This window comes from Anomaloglossus baeobatrachus, chromosome 3 (assembly GCF_048569485.1).
Source record: "Anomaloglossus baeobatrachus isolate aAnoBae1 chromosome 3, aAnoBae1.hap1, whole genome shotgun sequence".
Lineage (NCBI taxonomy): Eukaryota > Metazoa > Chordata > Amphibia > Anura > Aromobatidae > Anomaloglossus > Anomaloglossus baeobatrachus.
The window spans coordinates 513,911,682-513,929,941 of record NC_134355.1 but is presented as its reverse complement, the minus strand read 5'-3'; the positions used below and the strand labels follow the sequence as shown (position 1 = coordinate 513,929,941).

Sequence of the window (18,260 nt, the reverse complement as noted above, 5' to 3'; positions counted from 1 at the left end):
CGCAGCATCAGCCTCTCTACCCGCAGCATCAGCCTCTCTACCCGCAGCATCAGCCTCTCTACCCGCAGCATCAGCCTCTCTACCCGCAGCATCAGCCTCTCTGTCCGCAGCATCAGCCTCTCTGTCCGCAGCATCAGCCTCTCTGTCCCCAGCATCAGCCTCTCTGTCCCCAGCATCAGCCTCTCTGTCCCCAGCATCAGCCTCTCTCCTCGCAGCATCAGCCTCTCTACTCCCAGCATCAGCCTCTCTCCTCCCAGCATCAGCCTCTCTCCTCCCAGCATCAGCCTCTCTCCTCCCAGCATCAGCCTCTCTACCCGCAGCATCAGCCTCTCTACCCGCAGCATCAGCCTCTCTACCCGCAGCATCAGCCTCTCTACCCGCAGCATCAGCCTCTCTACCCGCAGCATCAGCCTCTCTACCCGCAGCATCAGCCTCTCTACCCGCAGCATCAGCCTCTCTACCCGCAGCATCAGCCTCTCTACCCGCAGCATCAGCCTCTCTACCCGCAGCATCAGCCTCTCTACCCGCAGCATCAGCCTCTCTACCCGCAGCATCAGCCTCTCTACCCGCAGCATCAGCCTCTCTACCCGCAGCATCAGCCTCTCTACCCGCAGCATCAGCCTCTCTACCCGCAGCATCAGCCTCTCTACCCGCAGCATCAGCCTCTCTACCCGCAGCATCAGCCTCTCTACCCGCAGCATCAGCCTCTCTACCCGCAGCATCAGCCTCTCTACCCGCAGCATCAGCCTCTCTACCCGCAGCATCAGCCTCTCTACCCGCAGCATCAGCCTCTCTACCCGCAGCATCAGCCTCTCTACCCGCAGCATCAGCCTCTCTACCCGCAGCATCAGCCTCTCTACCCGCAGCATCAGCCTCTCTACCCGCAGCATCAGCCTCTCTACCCGCAGCATCAGCCTCTCTACCCGCAGCATCAGCCTCTCTACCCGCAGCATCAGCCTCTCTACCCGCAGCATCAGCCTCTCTACCCGCAGCATCAGCCTCTCTACCCGCAGCATCAGCCTCTCTACCCGCAGCATCAGCCTCTCTACCCGCAGCATCAGCCTCTCTACCCGCAGCATCAGCCTCTCTACCCGCAGCATCAGCCTCTCTACCCGCAGCATCAGCCTCTCTACCCGCAGCATCAGCCTCTCTACCCGCAGCATCAGCCTCTCTACCCGCAGCATCAGCCTCTCTACCCGCAGCATCAGCCTCTCTTCCCGCAGCATCAGCCTCTCTACCCGCAGCATCAGCCTCTCTACCCGCAGCATCAGCCTCTCTACCTGCAGCATCAGCCTCTCTACCTGCAGCATCAGCCTCTCTCATCCCAGCATCAGCCTCTCTCATCCCAGCATCAGCCTCTCTCATCCCAGCATCAGCCTCTCTCATCCCAGCATCAGCCTCTCTCATCCCAGCATCAGCCTCTCTCATCCCAGCATCAGCCTCTCTCATCCCAGCATCAGCCTTTTCTGTCCCCAGCTGATTCCTTTTCGGTCCCCAGCATCAGCCTCTCTCCTCCCAGCCTACCCCAGCCTCAGCCTCCCCCAGCATCAGCCTCTCTTCTCTCAGCCTCCCCATCCCAGCCTTCCCCAGGATCAGCCTCTCTCCTCCCAGCCTCCTCCAGCACGCCGTGCTCCTCTGCCGACACTCACAGATCCGATCGCATACACTCACATACACCCACACACACACGATCGCATACACACACACACACCCGATCGCATACACTCACACACACACATTGACGATATTGCACATACGCGCTCATACTCACAACATCCGGAGATACCACATGCTTCTAGCCATGTGATCCTCCGGCAGGTCCTGGAAGCTCACAGCACAATATCGCTGCCGAGAAGCAAGTGATATCCCAGGATGTTGTATGTGGATGCGATGTGATGTGCGTGTGAGAGTGAGTGTGATCTGATGTGCGTGTGTGTGTGTCTGTGTGTGTGTGTGTGTGTGTGTGTGTGCGTGTGTGTATTTTCCGCCGCTGCAGGACCTTGATGCGCTGTTAACTATGCTACCATGGTTACCAGCGCATCTCGTCCCCCACTCGCACGGGAGCCCACACCAGCATACGCCGGCCAGCCCCAGCAATGCGAGGGTATGTATCGGCTGGTTTGGCGGCGAACGCTGATGTGGGCTCCCAGGGGTACAGTACTCACCTGGTAGTCGTGGCTCCGTGACCGTGTCGGTTCGGGGAATGCGGGGGGGCGGGGCCAGAGCTAGCGTGCATTGCGTGAGGGGGGCGGGGCGTGGCCGAGTTGCCAATGCCTGCAGGGTGCCGGGGCGAGAGGCCAATCTGTGGGGGCGCGGAGCCTGGGCGAGCGGACGGCCAATCCGTGTGGGGGCGCAGCCTGGGCGAGCGGACAATCCGTGCGGGGGGCGGGGCCATGGCGAGCCCAGCGGCCAATCAGCTTTGTGTCACCGTAAGGACACAATTTTGGAGCAAGACAGACAGACAGAATAAGGCAATTTATATATATATATATATATATATATATATATATATATATATATATATATATATATATATATATATATATATATATATATATATATATATATATATAATTTTTTTTTTTTACACACCTTGGGATCACTGATTTTTAACATTTTCACTTGTTCATTATAGCAAACATGCACATTCTTTGTTTAAATATAATTTTTTTTTTTTATTTTACATTTTATTCCTTTCTTGTAACTAATAGTCTTAGGGTACTTTCACACATCCGGATTTTTGTTCTGCGGCACAATACGGCGTTCTGCAGAAAAACCGCAACCGGCTTTTGTAACGCCGATTGCGGTTTCTTTGTCGCTCCATTGGGAGACCCAGACAATTGGGTGTATAGCTACTGCCTCCGGAGGCCACACAAAGTATTACACTCAAAAGTGTAAGGCCCCTCCCCTTCTGGCTATACACCCCCAGTGGGATCACTGGCTCACCAGTTTTGTGCTTTGTGCGAAGGAGGTCAGACATCCACACATAGCTCCACTGTTTAGTCAGCAGCAGCTGCTGACTATGTCGGATGGAAGAAAAGAGGACCCATACTAGGGTCCCCAGCATGCTCCCTTCTCACCCCACTTTTTGTCGGCGGTGTTTGTAAGGTTGAGGTACCCATTGTGGGTACGGAGGCTGGAGCCCACATGCTGCTTTCCTTCCCCATCCCCTCAGGGCTCTGGGTGAAGTGGGATCATATCGGTCTCCAGGCACTGAGGCCGTGCTCCATCCACAGCTCCTGGGAATCTGCTGGACATGGAGCGGAGTATCCTCAGGGACATGGCCCTGCTACGTTGAGGTACTCTGTATCCCTGTGGGGACCGCGCACGGACACACGGCAGCATTGCTGGGTGTGTTAGTGCGCCAGGGACGGCGGCGCTGCCCGCACTAGTGCCATCGCACACTACAGCTTGCTGGGTGTGTTAGTGTATTAGGGGACTACCGCGCTAACCGCCGTTGCCATTTTTATTTCGGGCGCGGCTGGGACTTGTGGTGCGCCGGGGACATCCGCGCCGACCAAGGCTTATATGCCGGCCGCGCTTATCACTCGAGTCCCCGGCTTGCGCGGCCTAGTCTCACTTCGTTTCCGCCCACAGACCTGCCAGTCAGGGTAGGGGCGTGACGCTGCACAGCACGGCAGCGCTGAGAGCTGGAGTATGCTTTGCATACTCCACCCCTCTCACTGGATGCACGGTGAAACCGGCAGCGCTGAGAGCTGGAGTATGCTTTGCATACTCCACCCCTCTCACTGTGTGCACTGTGAATCCGGCAGCGCTGAGAGCTGGAGTATGCTTTGCATACTCCACCCCTCTCACTGTGTACACTGTGCAGCCGGATTCCCGCTCTCTCAGGCACGCCCATGGCTTCCTCCTCTGCACAGGACGCCGGCAGCCATTTTTGTCAGTGTTTTCTGTAGCGACAGAAGAGACAAGTTAGGAATCCCTGGCAGGGATTCGGATAGTCACACAACCGCTGTGACCAGGCGTTAACCAGCACCTGTGGGGCTGACTCCACTAGTGCCGAAGTGCACATATACATATATGTTTATTCACTATGCATTGCACTGTTTAGCTGCTTTTTTGTATATACCCTCCTTGATTGTGCGGAGGACATAACAGCATATTGTCTGTGTAAAACAGAGGTGCAGAAGCACATGTTTTCTATGCAGCCGGTACAGCATGTATGGCTATATGGCCGGCAGTGTACATAGACCCCCATTGTATACTACGGAGTCTCTGCTAATCGTCAGGACATGGGGCCGGAGCCTGCAGTATTTACTGACAGATCTTCTGAGACTATGGCTATGATACTAGAAGCCTTGCAGTCCAGACAAGTCTCTCAAATCCATGGCCACTGTTCATTCATTATCCATGGTCCCCCTCAGTGGGAACAACTTTGAGCTCCGAGGGGTCATGTGCTTCCCAGAGTGACGGCTCTGACACGGACGACAGTCCCAGACAGCCTGAGAGGCTCACTATGAGCGGCCATCGACTTCATCACACTAGTCAGGGTCCCAGCAAGCGGACTCTCTGTGTGATGTGGCGGAGATAGCTGCTCAAGATCTAATCCTGAGACCGCTCTCAATCTGGATACACCTGATGGTGACGCCATAGTCAATAATCTCATAGCGTCCATCAATAGAATGTTAGTTATTTCTCCCCCAGCTCCTCCAGTGGAAGAGTCAGCTTCACAGCAGGAGAAATTCCATTCACGTATCCCAAGCGTAAATTAAATACTTTCCTTGACCACCCTGACTTTACACAGGCAGTCCAGGAACACCACGCTTATCCAGTTAAGCGCTTCTCCAAACGGCTGAGGATACACGTTATCCCTACCCCCTGACGTGGGCAATGGCTGGACCCAGTGTCCCAAGGGGCATCCTCCAATCTCCAGCTTGCAGCTAGATCCATAGTTGCAGTGGAAGATGGGGCTGCACTTAAAGATGCCACTGACAGACAGATGGAGCTCTGGTCGAAATCCATCTATGAGGCTATCGGCGCGCTGTTAGCTCCAGCATTCGCAGCCGTAGAGGCACTCCAAGCTACTTCAGCTTGTCTTACACAGATGGACACGGTCACACGTACATCTGTTCCGCAAGTGTCATCCTTAACCGCTCAAATGTCTGCATTTGCGTCTTATGCGATTAATGCTGTCCTAGACTCTACGACCCGTACGGCAGTGGCGTCCGCTAACTCCGTGGTTTTTACGCAGGGCCTGGGTGTTAACTGAATGGAAGGCAGATTCTGCTTCCAAAAAAGGGCTTAACCAGTTTGCCTTGTTCTGCTGACCGACTGTTTAGTGTGCGTGAGATGTAATCATTAAACAGTTCAAGAGTAAGGATTCTTCCTTGCCTCAGCCCAGACAAAACAAATCCCAACATACCAAGGGGCAGTCGGGGTTTTCGGTCTTTTCAAGGCTCGGGCAGGTCCCATTTCTCCTCGTCCAAAGAGGACTCAAAAGGATCAGAGGAGCTCAGTTTCTTGGCGGGCTCAGTCACGCCCAAAAAAGACAGCCTGAAAACCCGCTTCCAAGAGGCTTCCTCATGACTTGCGGCCTCCTCTCTCCGCATCCTCGGTCGGTAGCAGGCTCTCCCGCCTTGGCGACATTTAGCTGTCACAGGTCAAAGACCGTTGGGTGAGAGACATTCTGTCTCACGGGTACAGGATAGAGTTCAGTTCTCGTCCTCCAACTCAATTCTTCTGAACTTCTCCACCTCCCGACCGAGCCGATGCTCTTCTGCAGGCGGTGGGCACTCTAAAGGCACAACGAGTGGTGACCCCCGTTCCTCTTCAGGAACAAGGTCACGGTTTTTACTCCGAATTATTTGCGGTGCCAAGAAAGGACGAGTATTTTCGTCCCGTTCTGGATCTAACACGGCTCAACCAGCTCGTGAACACCAGGCGGTTCCGGATGTAATCCCCCCGCTCCGTCATCGCCTCAATGTTTCAAGGAAATTTCCTAACATCGATACACGTCAAGGATGCTTATCCCCACGTGCCGATTGATCCAGAGCTCCAGCGTTTCTACGCTTTGTTATAGGACGCGAACACCTTCAGTTCGTAACTCTGCCTTCCGGCTGGCGATAGCCCCACGGGTCTTCGCTAAGGTCATGGCAGCAGTAGTACCAGTCCTGCAATCTCAAGGTCACTCTGTGATCCCGTATTTGGGAGATCTACTTGTCAAGGCACCCTCTTAAGGAACATGCCAACACAGCCGAACGTTGCGCTGGAGACTCTCCAGAGTTCGGGTGGATCATCAACTTTTCAAAGTCAGATCCGACCCCGGGCCAATCACTAACATATCTAGGCATGGAGTTTCATACTCTCTCAGCGATAGTGAAGCTTCCGCTAGACAAACAGCGTTCACTACAGACAAGGCTGCAATCTCTCCTTAGGATCAGTCGCACACATTGAGACGCCGCATGCACTTCTCACGTAAGATGGTAGCAATGGCGGCAGTCCCTTTCGAGCAGTTTCATCTGCGTCCACTACAATGGGACATTCTCCGCCAATGAGACGGGAGGTCGACGCCCATCGACAGAGACGTCTCCCTTTCTCAGGCGGCCAAAGAATCTCTACGGTGGTGGCTTCTTCCCACCTCAGGGTCAGAAAAAAGGTCCTTACTACCCCCATCCTGGGCGGTAGTTACGACAGGCACGAGTCTATCAGAGTGGAGAGCAGTTTTTCTCTACCACAGGGCTCAAGGTACGTGGATTCAGCAAGAGTCCACCCTTCAGATCAATGTTCTGGAAATCAGAGCAGTGTATCTTGTCCTACAAGCCTTCCAGCAGTGGCTGAAAAGCAAGCACATCCGAATTCAGTCGGATATCTCCACAGCGGTGGCATACATCAACCACCACGGAAGAACACGCAGCCGGCAAGCCTTCCAGGAAGCCGGCGGATTCTGACGTGGGTGGAAGACACGGCATCCACCATATCCGCAGTTCACATCCCAGGCGTGGTAAACTAGGAAGCAGACTTCCTCAGTCGCCAGGGTATGGACGCAGGGGAATGATTTCTTCACCCGGACGGGTTTCAGGAGATCTGTCGCCGCTGCGGGATGCCGGACGTCGACATAATGGCGTCACGGCACAACAACATTGTCCCGGCTTCATAGCACAGTCTCACGATCATCGAGCTCTGGCGGCGGACGCCTCAGTTCAACATTGGTCGCAGTCCCGGCTACCTTATGTGTCCCACCTCTGGCATTGTTGTCCAGAGTGCTGCGCAAGATCAAGTCCGACTGTCGCCGCGCCATCCTCGTCGCTCCAGATTGGCCGAGGAGGTCGGGGTTCCCGGATCTGTGGTACCTCACGGTAGGCCAACCGTGGGCACTACCAGACCGACCAGACTTGCTGTTTCAAGGGCCCTTTTTTCCATCTGAACTCTGCGGCCCTGAACATGACGGTGTAGCCATTGAGTCCTGGATCCTAGCGTCTTCAGGATTATCTCAGGAGTGGTTGTCACCATGACGCAGGCCAAGAAGCCAACGTCCGCCAAGATCTACCACAGCTCGTGGAAGATATTCTTATCTTGGTGCTCTGCTCAAGGAGTTTCTCCCTGGCCATTTGCATCGCCTATTTTTCCTTCCTTCCTACAATCTCGGTTGGAAAATGGTTGGTCGCTCAGCTCCCTTAAAGGACAAGTGTCAGCGCTATCTGTATTTTTTCAGAAACGCCTAGCCGACTTCCGCAGGTACGCACGTTCCTGCAGGGAGTTTGTCTTCTCATCACTCCGTACAAGCGGCCGTTAGAGCTCTGGAGTCTGAACAAGGTTCTAATGACTCTCTTGAAGCCGCCTTTCGAGCCTTTGAAAGTTGTTTCCCTTTTCCGTCTTTCACAGAAAGTGGCCTTTCTAGTAGCGGTCACGTCTCTTCAGAGAGTGTCCGAGCTAGCAGCGCTGTCATGCAAATCTCCATTCCTGGTCTTTACCAGGACAAGGGGGTTCGGCGTCCGATTCCGGACTTTCTCCCTAAGGTGGTATCCCACTTTCATCTCAATCAAGATATCACCTTACCTTCTTTGTGTCCTCATCCAGTCCATCAATTTGAAAAGGATTTGCATCTGTTGGATCTGGTGAGAGCACTCAGGATCTACATTCCCGCACGGCGCTCCTGTGCCGCCCGGATGGACCCTTTGTCCTTGTCGCTGGTCAGCGTAAAGGGTCGCAAGCTTCCAAATCCACCCTGACTCGGTGGATCAAGGAACCAATTCTTGAAACCTACCGTTCTGCTAGGCTCCCGGTTCCCTCAGGGCTGAATGCCCATTCTACCAGAGCCGTGGGTGCGTCCTGGGCATTACGGCACCAGGCTACGGCTCAGCAGGTGTGCCAGGCACCTACCTGGTCGAGTCTGCACACTTTTACCAAGCATTATCAGGTGCATACCTACGCTTCGGCAGACGCCAGCCTAGGTAGACAAGTCCTTCAGGCGGCGGTTGCCCACCTGTACGAAAGGGCTGTTTGACGGCCCTACCACGAGGTATTCTTTTACCCACCCAGGGACTGCTTTTGGACGTCCCAATTGTCTGGGTCTCCCAATGGAGCGACAAAGAAGAAGGGAATTTTGTTTACTTACCGTAAATTCCTTTTCTTCTAGCTCCAATTGGGAGACCCAGCACCCGCCCTGTTTTCTTAGGGTTTTTTTCGGTACACATGTTGTTCATGTGAATGGTTGCAGTTCTCCGATGTTTCTTCGGATTGAATTGGTCTTTAAACCAGTTATTGGCTTTCCTCCTTCTTGCTTTTGCACTAAACTGGTGAGCCAGTGATACCACTGGGGGTGTATAGCCAGAAGGGGAGGGGCCTTACACTTTTGAGTGTAATACTTTGTGTGGCCTCCGGAGGCAGTAGCTATACACCCAATTGTCTGGGTCTCCCAATTGGAGCTAGAAGAAAAGGAATTTACGGTAAGTAAACAAAATTCCCTTCTTTTTTTGCATTGACTTACATTAGTGCCGCATTGTGCCGCAGGGGCTTGCGTTCGGTCCGGTTTTTGCCGCATGCGGCAGATGTAGCCGATGCGGCGGCCGGATCGAACGTTCCCTGCAACGTTTTTTGCTCCGGCAAAAAACACCGCATCGCGCCGCATCCAGCCGCTGCGGCGCATTTTTCAATGCATCCCTATGGAGGCCGGATGCGGCACGATGCGGAAAAAACCGCATCCGGTCGCCGCATGCGGTATTTTCCACTGCGCATGCTCAGTAGCATGCCGCAACCGGAAAAAAACGGACCGGCCGCATGTAAAAACTTATGCAAAGGATGCGGTGTTTTCACCGCATCCGTTGCATAGTTTTCACAGCCGGATTGAGCCGCAGGGCTCAAACCGGATGTGTGAAAGTAGCCTTACAATTAGCACTATATAGAAATTTTGACCAACATGTTTTAGTAATGTTCCCCATATTGTTGTAACGTGCCCATCCTTGTCCCCTTGTAGTATTGTGCCCCATCCCACAGTAATGTGCCCATCCTTGTCCCCTTGTAGTATTGTACCCCATCCTAGTCCCCATCCCACAGTAATGTGCTCATCCTTGTCCCTATCCTAAAGTAATGTTCCCCATCCTTGTCCCCATTTTGTAGTAATGTGTTCATCCTTGTCCCCATGTTATAGTAATGTGTTCATCCTTGTCCCCAATCTATAGTAATGTGTCCATCCGTGTCCCCCATCTTATAGTAATGTTCCCCATCCTTGTCCCCTTGTAGCAATGTCCCCATCCTATAGTAATGTCCCCAGTCTTATCCCTATTCTATAGTAATGTTTCCCATCCTTGTCCACTTGTAGTAATATCCCTATCCTGTAGTACTGTGCCCATCCTATAGTCATGTGCTCACATTATCCCCATCCTATAGTAATGTGCCCATCCTATAGTAATATCCCCAGCCTTGTCCCCATCTTATCGTAATGTGCCCATCCTGTACTAATGTGTTCATCCTTGTCCCCATCCTATAGTAATGTCCCCAATCTATAGTAATGTGTCCGTCCTTGTCCTCCATCTTATAGTAATGTTCCCCATCCTTGTCCCCTTGTAGCAATGTCCCCATCCTATAGTAATGTCCCCATCCTATAGTAATGTGCTAACCTTGTCCCCATGTTCCCATCCTATAGTAATGTCCCCAGCCTTATCCCTATTCTATAGTAATGTTTCCCATTTTTGTCCCCTTGTAGTAATGTCCCTATCCTACAGTAATGTGCCCACCTTGTCCCCATCCTGTAGTAATGCCCCCATCCTATAGTACTGTGCCCACCTTGTCCCCATCCTATAGTAATAATCTCCCCATCCAATAGTATTGTTCCCATCCTTGTAATGTCCCAATCCTATAGTAATGTCCCCAGCCTTATCCCCATCTCATAGTAATGTGCGCACTTTGTCCCCATCCTGTAGTAATGGGTCAGCAGCTCCCCTCACCTTCCACAGACGCCAGAGTGAAGCTCAAGCTGAGGGGGCGGTCTGCGGCCCCAGATCCACAGTGATTGGAGAGATCGGTCACAAGGCCGGTCTCTCCAATCAGAGCTGGGGGCGAGTGAAACCCAGGTCATCCAGCTCCAGCCAATGATCAGGGCTACAGCTGCCCTGATCTTGGCTGGATTTCAATGTTTCAGCGATTTTCAATGGCTGAAACATTAGTGGCTGTGATTGGCTGAGCGGCGTTCGTCAGCCAATCACAGCCTCCGTAGGTCCGGGGAGGAGACACCACCCTTCCTGAGGTCCCCTCCTCCCCGAATCTAAAAGGTATTTGCAGCGATCGCAGCGACCGGGGCTGCGATTTCGCCATGACGTACTGGGTACGTCATGGGTCCTTAAGTACCAGGGAGCCATAACATACCTAGTACGTCATAGGTCGCTAAGGGGTTAACGTCCAACACACACACACACACACACACACACACACACACAAATTCTTACCTGTCCCGCGCTCCCTCCGCTGCCTCACCTCTGCTTCGTGCGGCCCCCAGGCCCGTGCCCCCGTTCACTATCGCGGCCGGTGCAGTGTCACTGTCAGTGATTTATGTGAGAGGATTGTATTGCCGGCGCGAGAGCGCAGCACCAGCAACACATTTATCTGACAAAGTGCAGACAGTGGCTGCGGCCCCTGCACCTGCCGTGATAGTGAACAGGGGCATGGGCCTGAGGGCCGGCCGAACTACCCTGAGGGGCCGCATGTGGCCCGTGTGTTTGAGACCCCTGCTCTACAGTATATATTTATATATTTTTTTTTATTATGATTTCAATAATTTTATATTTTGGTACACTGGAGTTCATTGAATACAATACCAAAAGTTAATATTTTTTTTAACATTTTTCATTTTTTTATTTTTGAAGGTGAAAAAGAGGGCAATTTAAACTTTTAAAAATATATCATAAAAGGACATAAAAATATTTTTATATTTTGAATCTTAATGGTTTCACGTCTTAAATAGCTTTGCCATTTCCAGAGCTCCCCTGTAAATGAATGGAGTGATTCTCACCATTTACTTATTTGATTATTATGGTCAAGAATGACGTGGCAATGGGGGCTTCTTGTATTTACATTACAATGGGCTCTAAGTTCAATAGGAAGAAATGTAATGGTTCTGACCAGTGTAAGGCTATGTGCCCATGGGAGAAAATACCCGTGGATTTAGACGCGGAAAACCTGCGGATTTTCCAGACAAATCCGCAGGTTTACACAAGTATAGACACTCCCCATGTTATCCTATGGGATTTGGGGAGTGCTGTATCAATGCTGCGGTATGTGCGGCTGTGAAAAATGCTGCGGATGTCCCACAGCCGCACAAAACTGCATGTCAATTATTCATGCGGATTTTCCCGTGCGAATTTCTATTACCTGCCTTATTGAAGACACCAGAGACTCTTCCTTCGGTGTAGAAGAGCAGGACGGAGATAGGAGCGGGCTGCAAGAGGTGGGCAGGGCCTGTACGAGCTGCAGTCATGTGACAGCCCGAGCTCCGGTCATCTGACAGCCGGAGCTCGTCCAGGCCCCGCCATCTTCCCCAGGAGCCGGCCAGAAACCAAGTTGCTGTGCGATACAGGTGAGTATGAACTCACCGATCACTCCAGCACTTGCTCTGCATTGAGGAAGCAGTGCCCAAGCCATGGTACTGTATCCTCAATGCAGAATGCCCGCAGCAGATCCGCAGGACCATCGCACCAAAAACGCAGCACAACTCAAAGTTGTGCTGTGGATTTCTGGGAGCTCCTGCGGATATATCCGCAGGACACTTTCCCTGTGGGCACATAGCCTAAGGGTTAACATTGGTGTGGTTCAGACTATAGGATTGTGTAGGACAAGGAGGAATGGAAAGCAAACAATGAATGACCGGCTCACACAGGACAGTGGGCTGTGGGATATTATGATGACTTTCCAGTGGCTTCAGCAGCAGTGTGGAAACAGACTGTTACTCACTTTCCTTGAAGTCGCCTTAAATATTCTGGAAGGCGTTCCCTGTAGATTTCTTCCTTTTCAGCTTTTTCTGGACGAGTGTTACGTCCCTGCATGAATCGTCTATTTGACTGTGGCCTCAAGTCACCTTCATTGGGGGAATATCTAATAAAAATATAAAAAAAAACAAAACATGTAATTTGTTTCAGTGAATCAATAACATTTTTATCTTTTAATTAATTAGTACAACCTGTAATGTACAGCAGATGGGTGCGGGTCCAGCTCAGACCCCTCTAATTGCTCATAACAGCCACTCTGCAGCTTGCTGCTCAACAGGGTAAAATGCTGAATTTCTGCACAAGGGTGCACAGAGGGATGTCCGACTCAATACAAAGCCTATGACTCCACTCTGTGCAAAGGCGGATCGATTTCCTATTGCACCCATACACCGCTGTGTGCACGCTAAGGCAGAAACTCAGGGCCGCAGCAGTGCACTGCACAGCATTTCTGAGTGATCACTTGGGGTCTCCGGACCTCACCAATCTGGTACACGGTAAGTAGTACCAAGCATTTAAAAAATAAAAATGACATTAACCTTTAACAGCAGCAATAAAGAGAATGTACCAGCTATAATTTTATTATATTCACTATTAAGTTTTAGTTTTCAATTTTTTTTTTTATTCTGTGGTCATCTTGGCCGAGCTTCTCTTAACAGCACCTAGAAATACGCTTTAGTTCAGCCACATGGAACATAGCAAAAGCCGAAATGTGATTCACTGACTTCTATGGAGGGATGTTCTGAGCATGCTCTATGGTCTGTGCAGAGGTCTCTGTGCAGAGAGGGAGATCTGTGAGATCATCTATAGTCAGTCATGGATCCCAAATAGAAGTGATACCCAGTTCTGTAATCCCGCCTACAATGAGAGATGACCCCTAAAAATTGGTTGGAACAGGAAGTGTGAGTCTAATATTAAGTTCAGTGACCAAAGTGAAAATTGGAAGATTATTTATTTTTTAATACCTAGGAGTTCAGAATAAAAGAAGATTTTACATTGTGTGTTGGAGACAAACACATTCCATAAAACAGAAGCAGTATGTGCTTATATGTCAGACAGCGGACACCATACTTACTTTACCATCTCAACTACGTCCTCCAACAGATACTCTTTCACAGGGAAAGTTAATCCAGGAATGTGCAGCATAGGACAGCCGTCTGTGTAGAGAAGACGCAACCAAGATTTTATCACCATTACAGTGATTTCTGGCAACATCAGATGATATGTAAAGCAATTCCCAACAAATACAGCGGGCGAAATAAGTATTGAACACGTCCCCAATTTTCTAAGTAAATTTTTTTTTAAAGTAATATCGGTATCTATCTAAATTCTTGATAAATGGTAAATCCTAACGGGAAGCAGACGTTGGGCCTCTATCAGCTGGGGTATGGGAAAATATCCTGGAATCCACTCCGAGATTGGCACTGAGCGAGTCTCAGCATCACTCTCAGTTACACCTAAGGCTATGTGCGCACGTTGCGTACTGGCCCTGCAGAAATTTCTGCAGCGATTTGAACAGCACACGTGCGCTTCAAGTCACTGCAGAAACAAAAGCCGATTTCATGTGATCTGCATGTAGCCCCTCTCAGCCTCTCCCATAGACAGAGCGGGCACTGCATGCAGAGCGCACGAAAGAAGTGACATGTCACTTCTTAGAACGCGTGCTTCGAGCAGCAGCCGAAGCACTGCGCTCTAATATGCCATGTGCGCACGTCTCCTGCACAATCTCCATAGATTATGCAGGGGACGCAGGACGCATGCAGTTACGCTGCGGTGCAGATCGCAGCGTAACTTCATGCAATTACGCAACGTGCGCACATAGCCTAATAGACATGGTATACAGAAACCCTAGCTTACTCCACTAGAGGGTGATTAGGAACAATTCACTGTGTCCGAGGTGTGGAAAGAGTAAAGCCCATACAATGCACATGCTATGAGTATGCACAAGAATTGTAGTATTTTGGAAAGAGGTAGTGTCTGATAGAACGGGTCTACCATATAACACTTCAGTTATATTCAAGTATTTTGGATATACTAGAAGAGGACATGGACCCACAGTCCCGGATAGTGATAGATAGGTTTCTTATTTTAATCCAAGTTCATAAATTACTTGCCTTAAACTGGATTCCGGTCCTCTTAGTTCCTTCCATAAATTTTCTATTGAATTCAGGTCCGGTAATCGGCTGGGTCATTCTAGCAGCTTTGCTTTCTTTCTCCAAAACCAATTGAGAGTTTTCTTGGCTATGTGTTTAGGATCATTGTGTTGCTGAAATGTCCTCATTTCAACTCCATCATCCTGGTAGATGGCAGCATATTGTTATCAAGAATGTCTCTGTACATTTGTACATTCATCCTTCCTTCAATCATATGAAGCTTGCCAGTGCCATATGCTGAAAACAGCCCCGCACCATGATGTTCCCACCTCCAAACATCACTGTTGGTATGGTGTTGTTGGTGTCCAAACATGGTGTGTATTATGGAATCAAAAGAGTTACATTTTGGTCTCATCGGACCAGACTATATTCTCCCAGTATTTCACAGGTTGTTTAAATGTTGGTGAAAAAACTATACAGGCGCTTGAACATGTTTATTGTTCAGCAATGGAGTCTTGTGTGGTGATCGTGCATACAGGCCATGAAGTGCATTACTTATTATTTCTTTGAAACAACTGTACCTGCCGATTCCAGATCTTTCTTTAGCTTTCTTCACTTTGTTCTTGGACAACTCTTGTGATAATTCTTTATACTCTATCTGAAATATTGCAGGGAGCACCTGGACATGGCCAGTTTATGGTGAAATTATGTTCTTTCCACTGCCAGATTATAACCCCAACAGTGCTCACTGGCACCTTCAGTAGTTTAGAAATTCTTCTGTAAACAATGCCATCAGTATGTTTTGCAACAATAAGGTTTCAAGAGATCTTGAGACAGCTCACTGCTTTTACTTATCATTAGATGTTTCTTTTGTGGTACTTGTTAATGACACCTTTTTATAGGCTCTCAGTTGAACCAGCTGATGAAATTTCACTAAGTGGCAGAATTGCTTTCTAATTAATGGGGATTTCAGCTCGTCTCATGACTTTTTGCAGCTCTTTTTCTTCATGTGTGCAATACTTTTTCCCTGCTTCACTCCTCATAACACAAATAACAATTGATGGACATGTGGTTTGATTTCTTTACCTGTATGAATTGGATGTGTTTTTCTCAACATCTTGTGATGTGATGTCAAAGAGCACCTTCACAAATATAATTTTAGAAAATTGGTGATGTGTTCAATACTTATTTCACCACCTGTATGTGGTCCCAGCAAGATCAAATGTGAACTTGATGAGCACCTTAAAGAGGTGGTTCACCCCTTTTCAATACTGGCCACATTGATATTTTGTTGAGAAACAAGGCTTCTCTTAAATACCTTGTGTTGCCAATAGTGCCTGTTAGCAGCGCTATTGCGGTCTGCTCACCCTCTTTGCGTGACTCCCGGGCTCAGTGACTTCGGATATCTGGTGAAGTAACATCAACTGAGGCAGGCCGCAGTCTTCCTGAGTGACTGGGCTGTGGGCGGCGTTTCACTGCTCATCCCAGCCCAGCATCGTTCTTACATGCGGCGCTCTGTAGTGAAAGAGAGAGCATGCGAGTTGCTGGGCTGTGACGAGAGGTGAAACGCTGCCCACAGGTCAGTCACTCAGGAAGACTGCGGCCCGCCTCAGTTGATGTGACATCACCGGACATCAGAGGTCACGAAGCTCGAGAGTCACATGAAGAGGGTGGGCGGACCACAATAGCGTTGCTCACAGGCACTACTGGCAACCAAGGTATTTGAGAGAAACCTTGTTTCTCAACAAAATATTGATGTGGCCAGTAATGAAAACAAAACAAAAATAAATGCAGTAAAAAGTGATCAAAATGCTCTATGTTCCCCAAGAATAGAATTAGTAAAAATGAGCCTTGGAAAATGGTGACAAGGTGAAAACTTTTTTTTTTTTTTTAAACAAATTTCCACATTTTATTTCAAACACAAAAAAAGAAAAAAAAAAAAAAACGAACTAGACCAGTGTGGTATCAACATAATCATGTTAACCTGGAGAATTATATTGCTGGGTCATTTTTACCACAGAACAAATCTCTTAAAAAAAAAAAAAAAAAAATTGCGAAATTGCCTTTTTCCCACAATTTCACTGAAATGGTATTTTTTCTTTTCAATTTTCTAGTACATTGTATGGTAAAATTAATAGTGCCACTCCAAGCCACTACTGGTCTGTAATAAACACAAGATCTCATAGGTGTGCTGAAGAAAAAAATGTAAGAAAATTTTGGCTCTTGGAAGAAGGGGGGGATGAAAAAACTACAGCGAGAAAAATCGCCAAGAAGAGTAGGGGTCATAGTAGACATGTTGCAGACAGCAACTGAACCATTAGTTGATTATAAAGTGGTATGTATAGTAAAGTGCAAAACCAATATTGCTAACTATGGGTGCACCATACTGACTATGGGGCTTATTTCAATAAGCCTCCTGTGACGTGGGTTTTCTACTTTGCACACTAGTTTTAATATTAAATAATGAAAACTACAGTATAAAACAAGTGTGCACAGTAGAATACCCAGTCTGTATTGTGCATCCAATCTTAGGGGCACTTTGCATACTACGACATCGCAGCTGCGATGTCGTTGGGGTCAAATCAAAAGTGACGCACATTCTGCGTCGTTGTCGTCATCGGAGTATGTGAATCCTTTTTGATACGATTACCGAGCGCAAAAGCGTCGAAATCGTATCATCTGTGTAGTGTCGGTCATTTCCATAATGTCGCGGCAGCGACAGGTACGATGTTGTTCCTCGTTCCTGCGGCAGCATACATCGCTGTGTGAGAAGCCGCAGGATCGAGGAACATCTCCTTACCTGCGTCCCGCGGCTCACGCCGGCTATGTGGAAGGAAGGAGGTGGACAGGATGTTTACGTCTCGCTCATCTCCACCCCTCCGCTTCTATTGCGGCCTGCCGTGTGACGTCGCACGACCCACCCCCTTAGGAAGGAGGCAGTTCGCCGGCCAGAGCGACGTCGCAGAGCAGGCAAGTGCGTGTGAAGCTGCCGTAGCGATAATGTTCGCTACGGCAGCTATCACAAGTTATCGCATGTGCGACGGGGGCGGGTACTATCACGCTCGGCATCACTATCATCGGCTTGCGATGTCTTGGGTGCAAAGTACCCCTTAGCCCCATGTTGGCTCTATTTCCATTATTTTACAGTAGTAATGGTCAATACATTCACTAAAAGCATTTAGGAAAACGTGACAGAATGAACCATATGCAAACCCCAAACTGCAGAAGCTATTTATATAAGATGACAGGCTATGGAAAAAGCACATATGAACCCCAATCAGTCTTATTCTACACGGAAAATATAGACTGCACATTAATATATATGAAAAGCATTGGTACTGTGATGCAAAGGTTAACTGACCAAAATAGTGAGAAAACTTTTCAGCGTTCAGTGTGGCACTCATCAAAATGACCTTCAGATTGGCGCGACACTTCAGAATATCTTTTACAATTGCCATTAGCATATCCGATTGTAAGTTCCTCTCGTGGACTTCATCTAATACAATATGGCTGACACTGCTCAACAGCCTGAAAGAAAAAACAGATGCCTGGAGAGTTCTTAAAGGATCCATCACCTTCTGGAAAAACCCATTAAGTATCAGCAGGGAAAAGTAAAACCTTTTGTTCTACAATATATAGTTAGGTGCAGAATATTTGGACGGTGACACAAGTTTTGGCTTCTTAGTTGTTTACCAAAACATATTCAATATACAGTTATGTAATCAATCTCAGA

At 49.1% G+C, this 18,260-nt stretch overlaps 1 protein-coding gene across 1 annotated transcript in view; it reads right to left on the bottom strand.

The window, feature by feature from the left end:
• Nucleotides 1–18,260, bottom strand: part of DHX36 (DEAH-box helicase 36) — a 193,142-nt gene that overhangs the window by 103,603 nt on the left and 71,279 nt on the right. The window contains exons 8-10 of the mRNA XM_075340720.1: nt 17,889–18,055; nt 13,510–13,591; nt 12,403–12,543 (exon numbers count right to left, since the gene is read on the bottom strand). Coding sequence (XP_075196835.1) covers nt 12,403–12,543; nt 13,510–13,591; nt 17,889–18,055 — 390 coding nt within the window. The remainder of the gene's footprint in view (nt 1–12,402; nt 12,544–13,509; nt 13,592–17,888; nt 18,056–18,260) is intronic.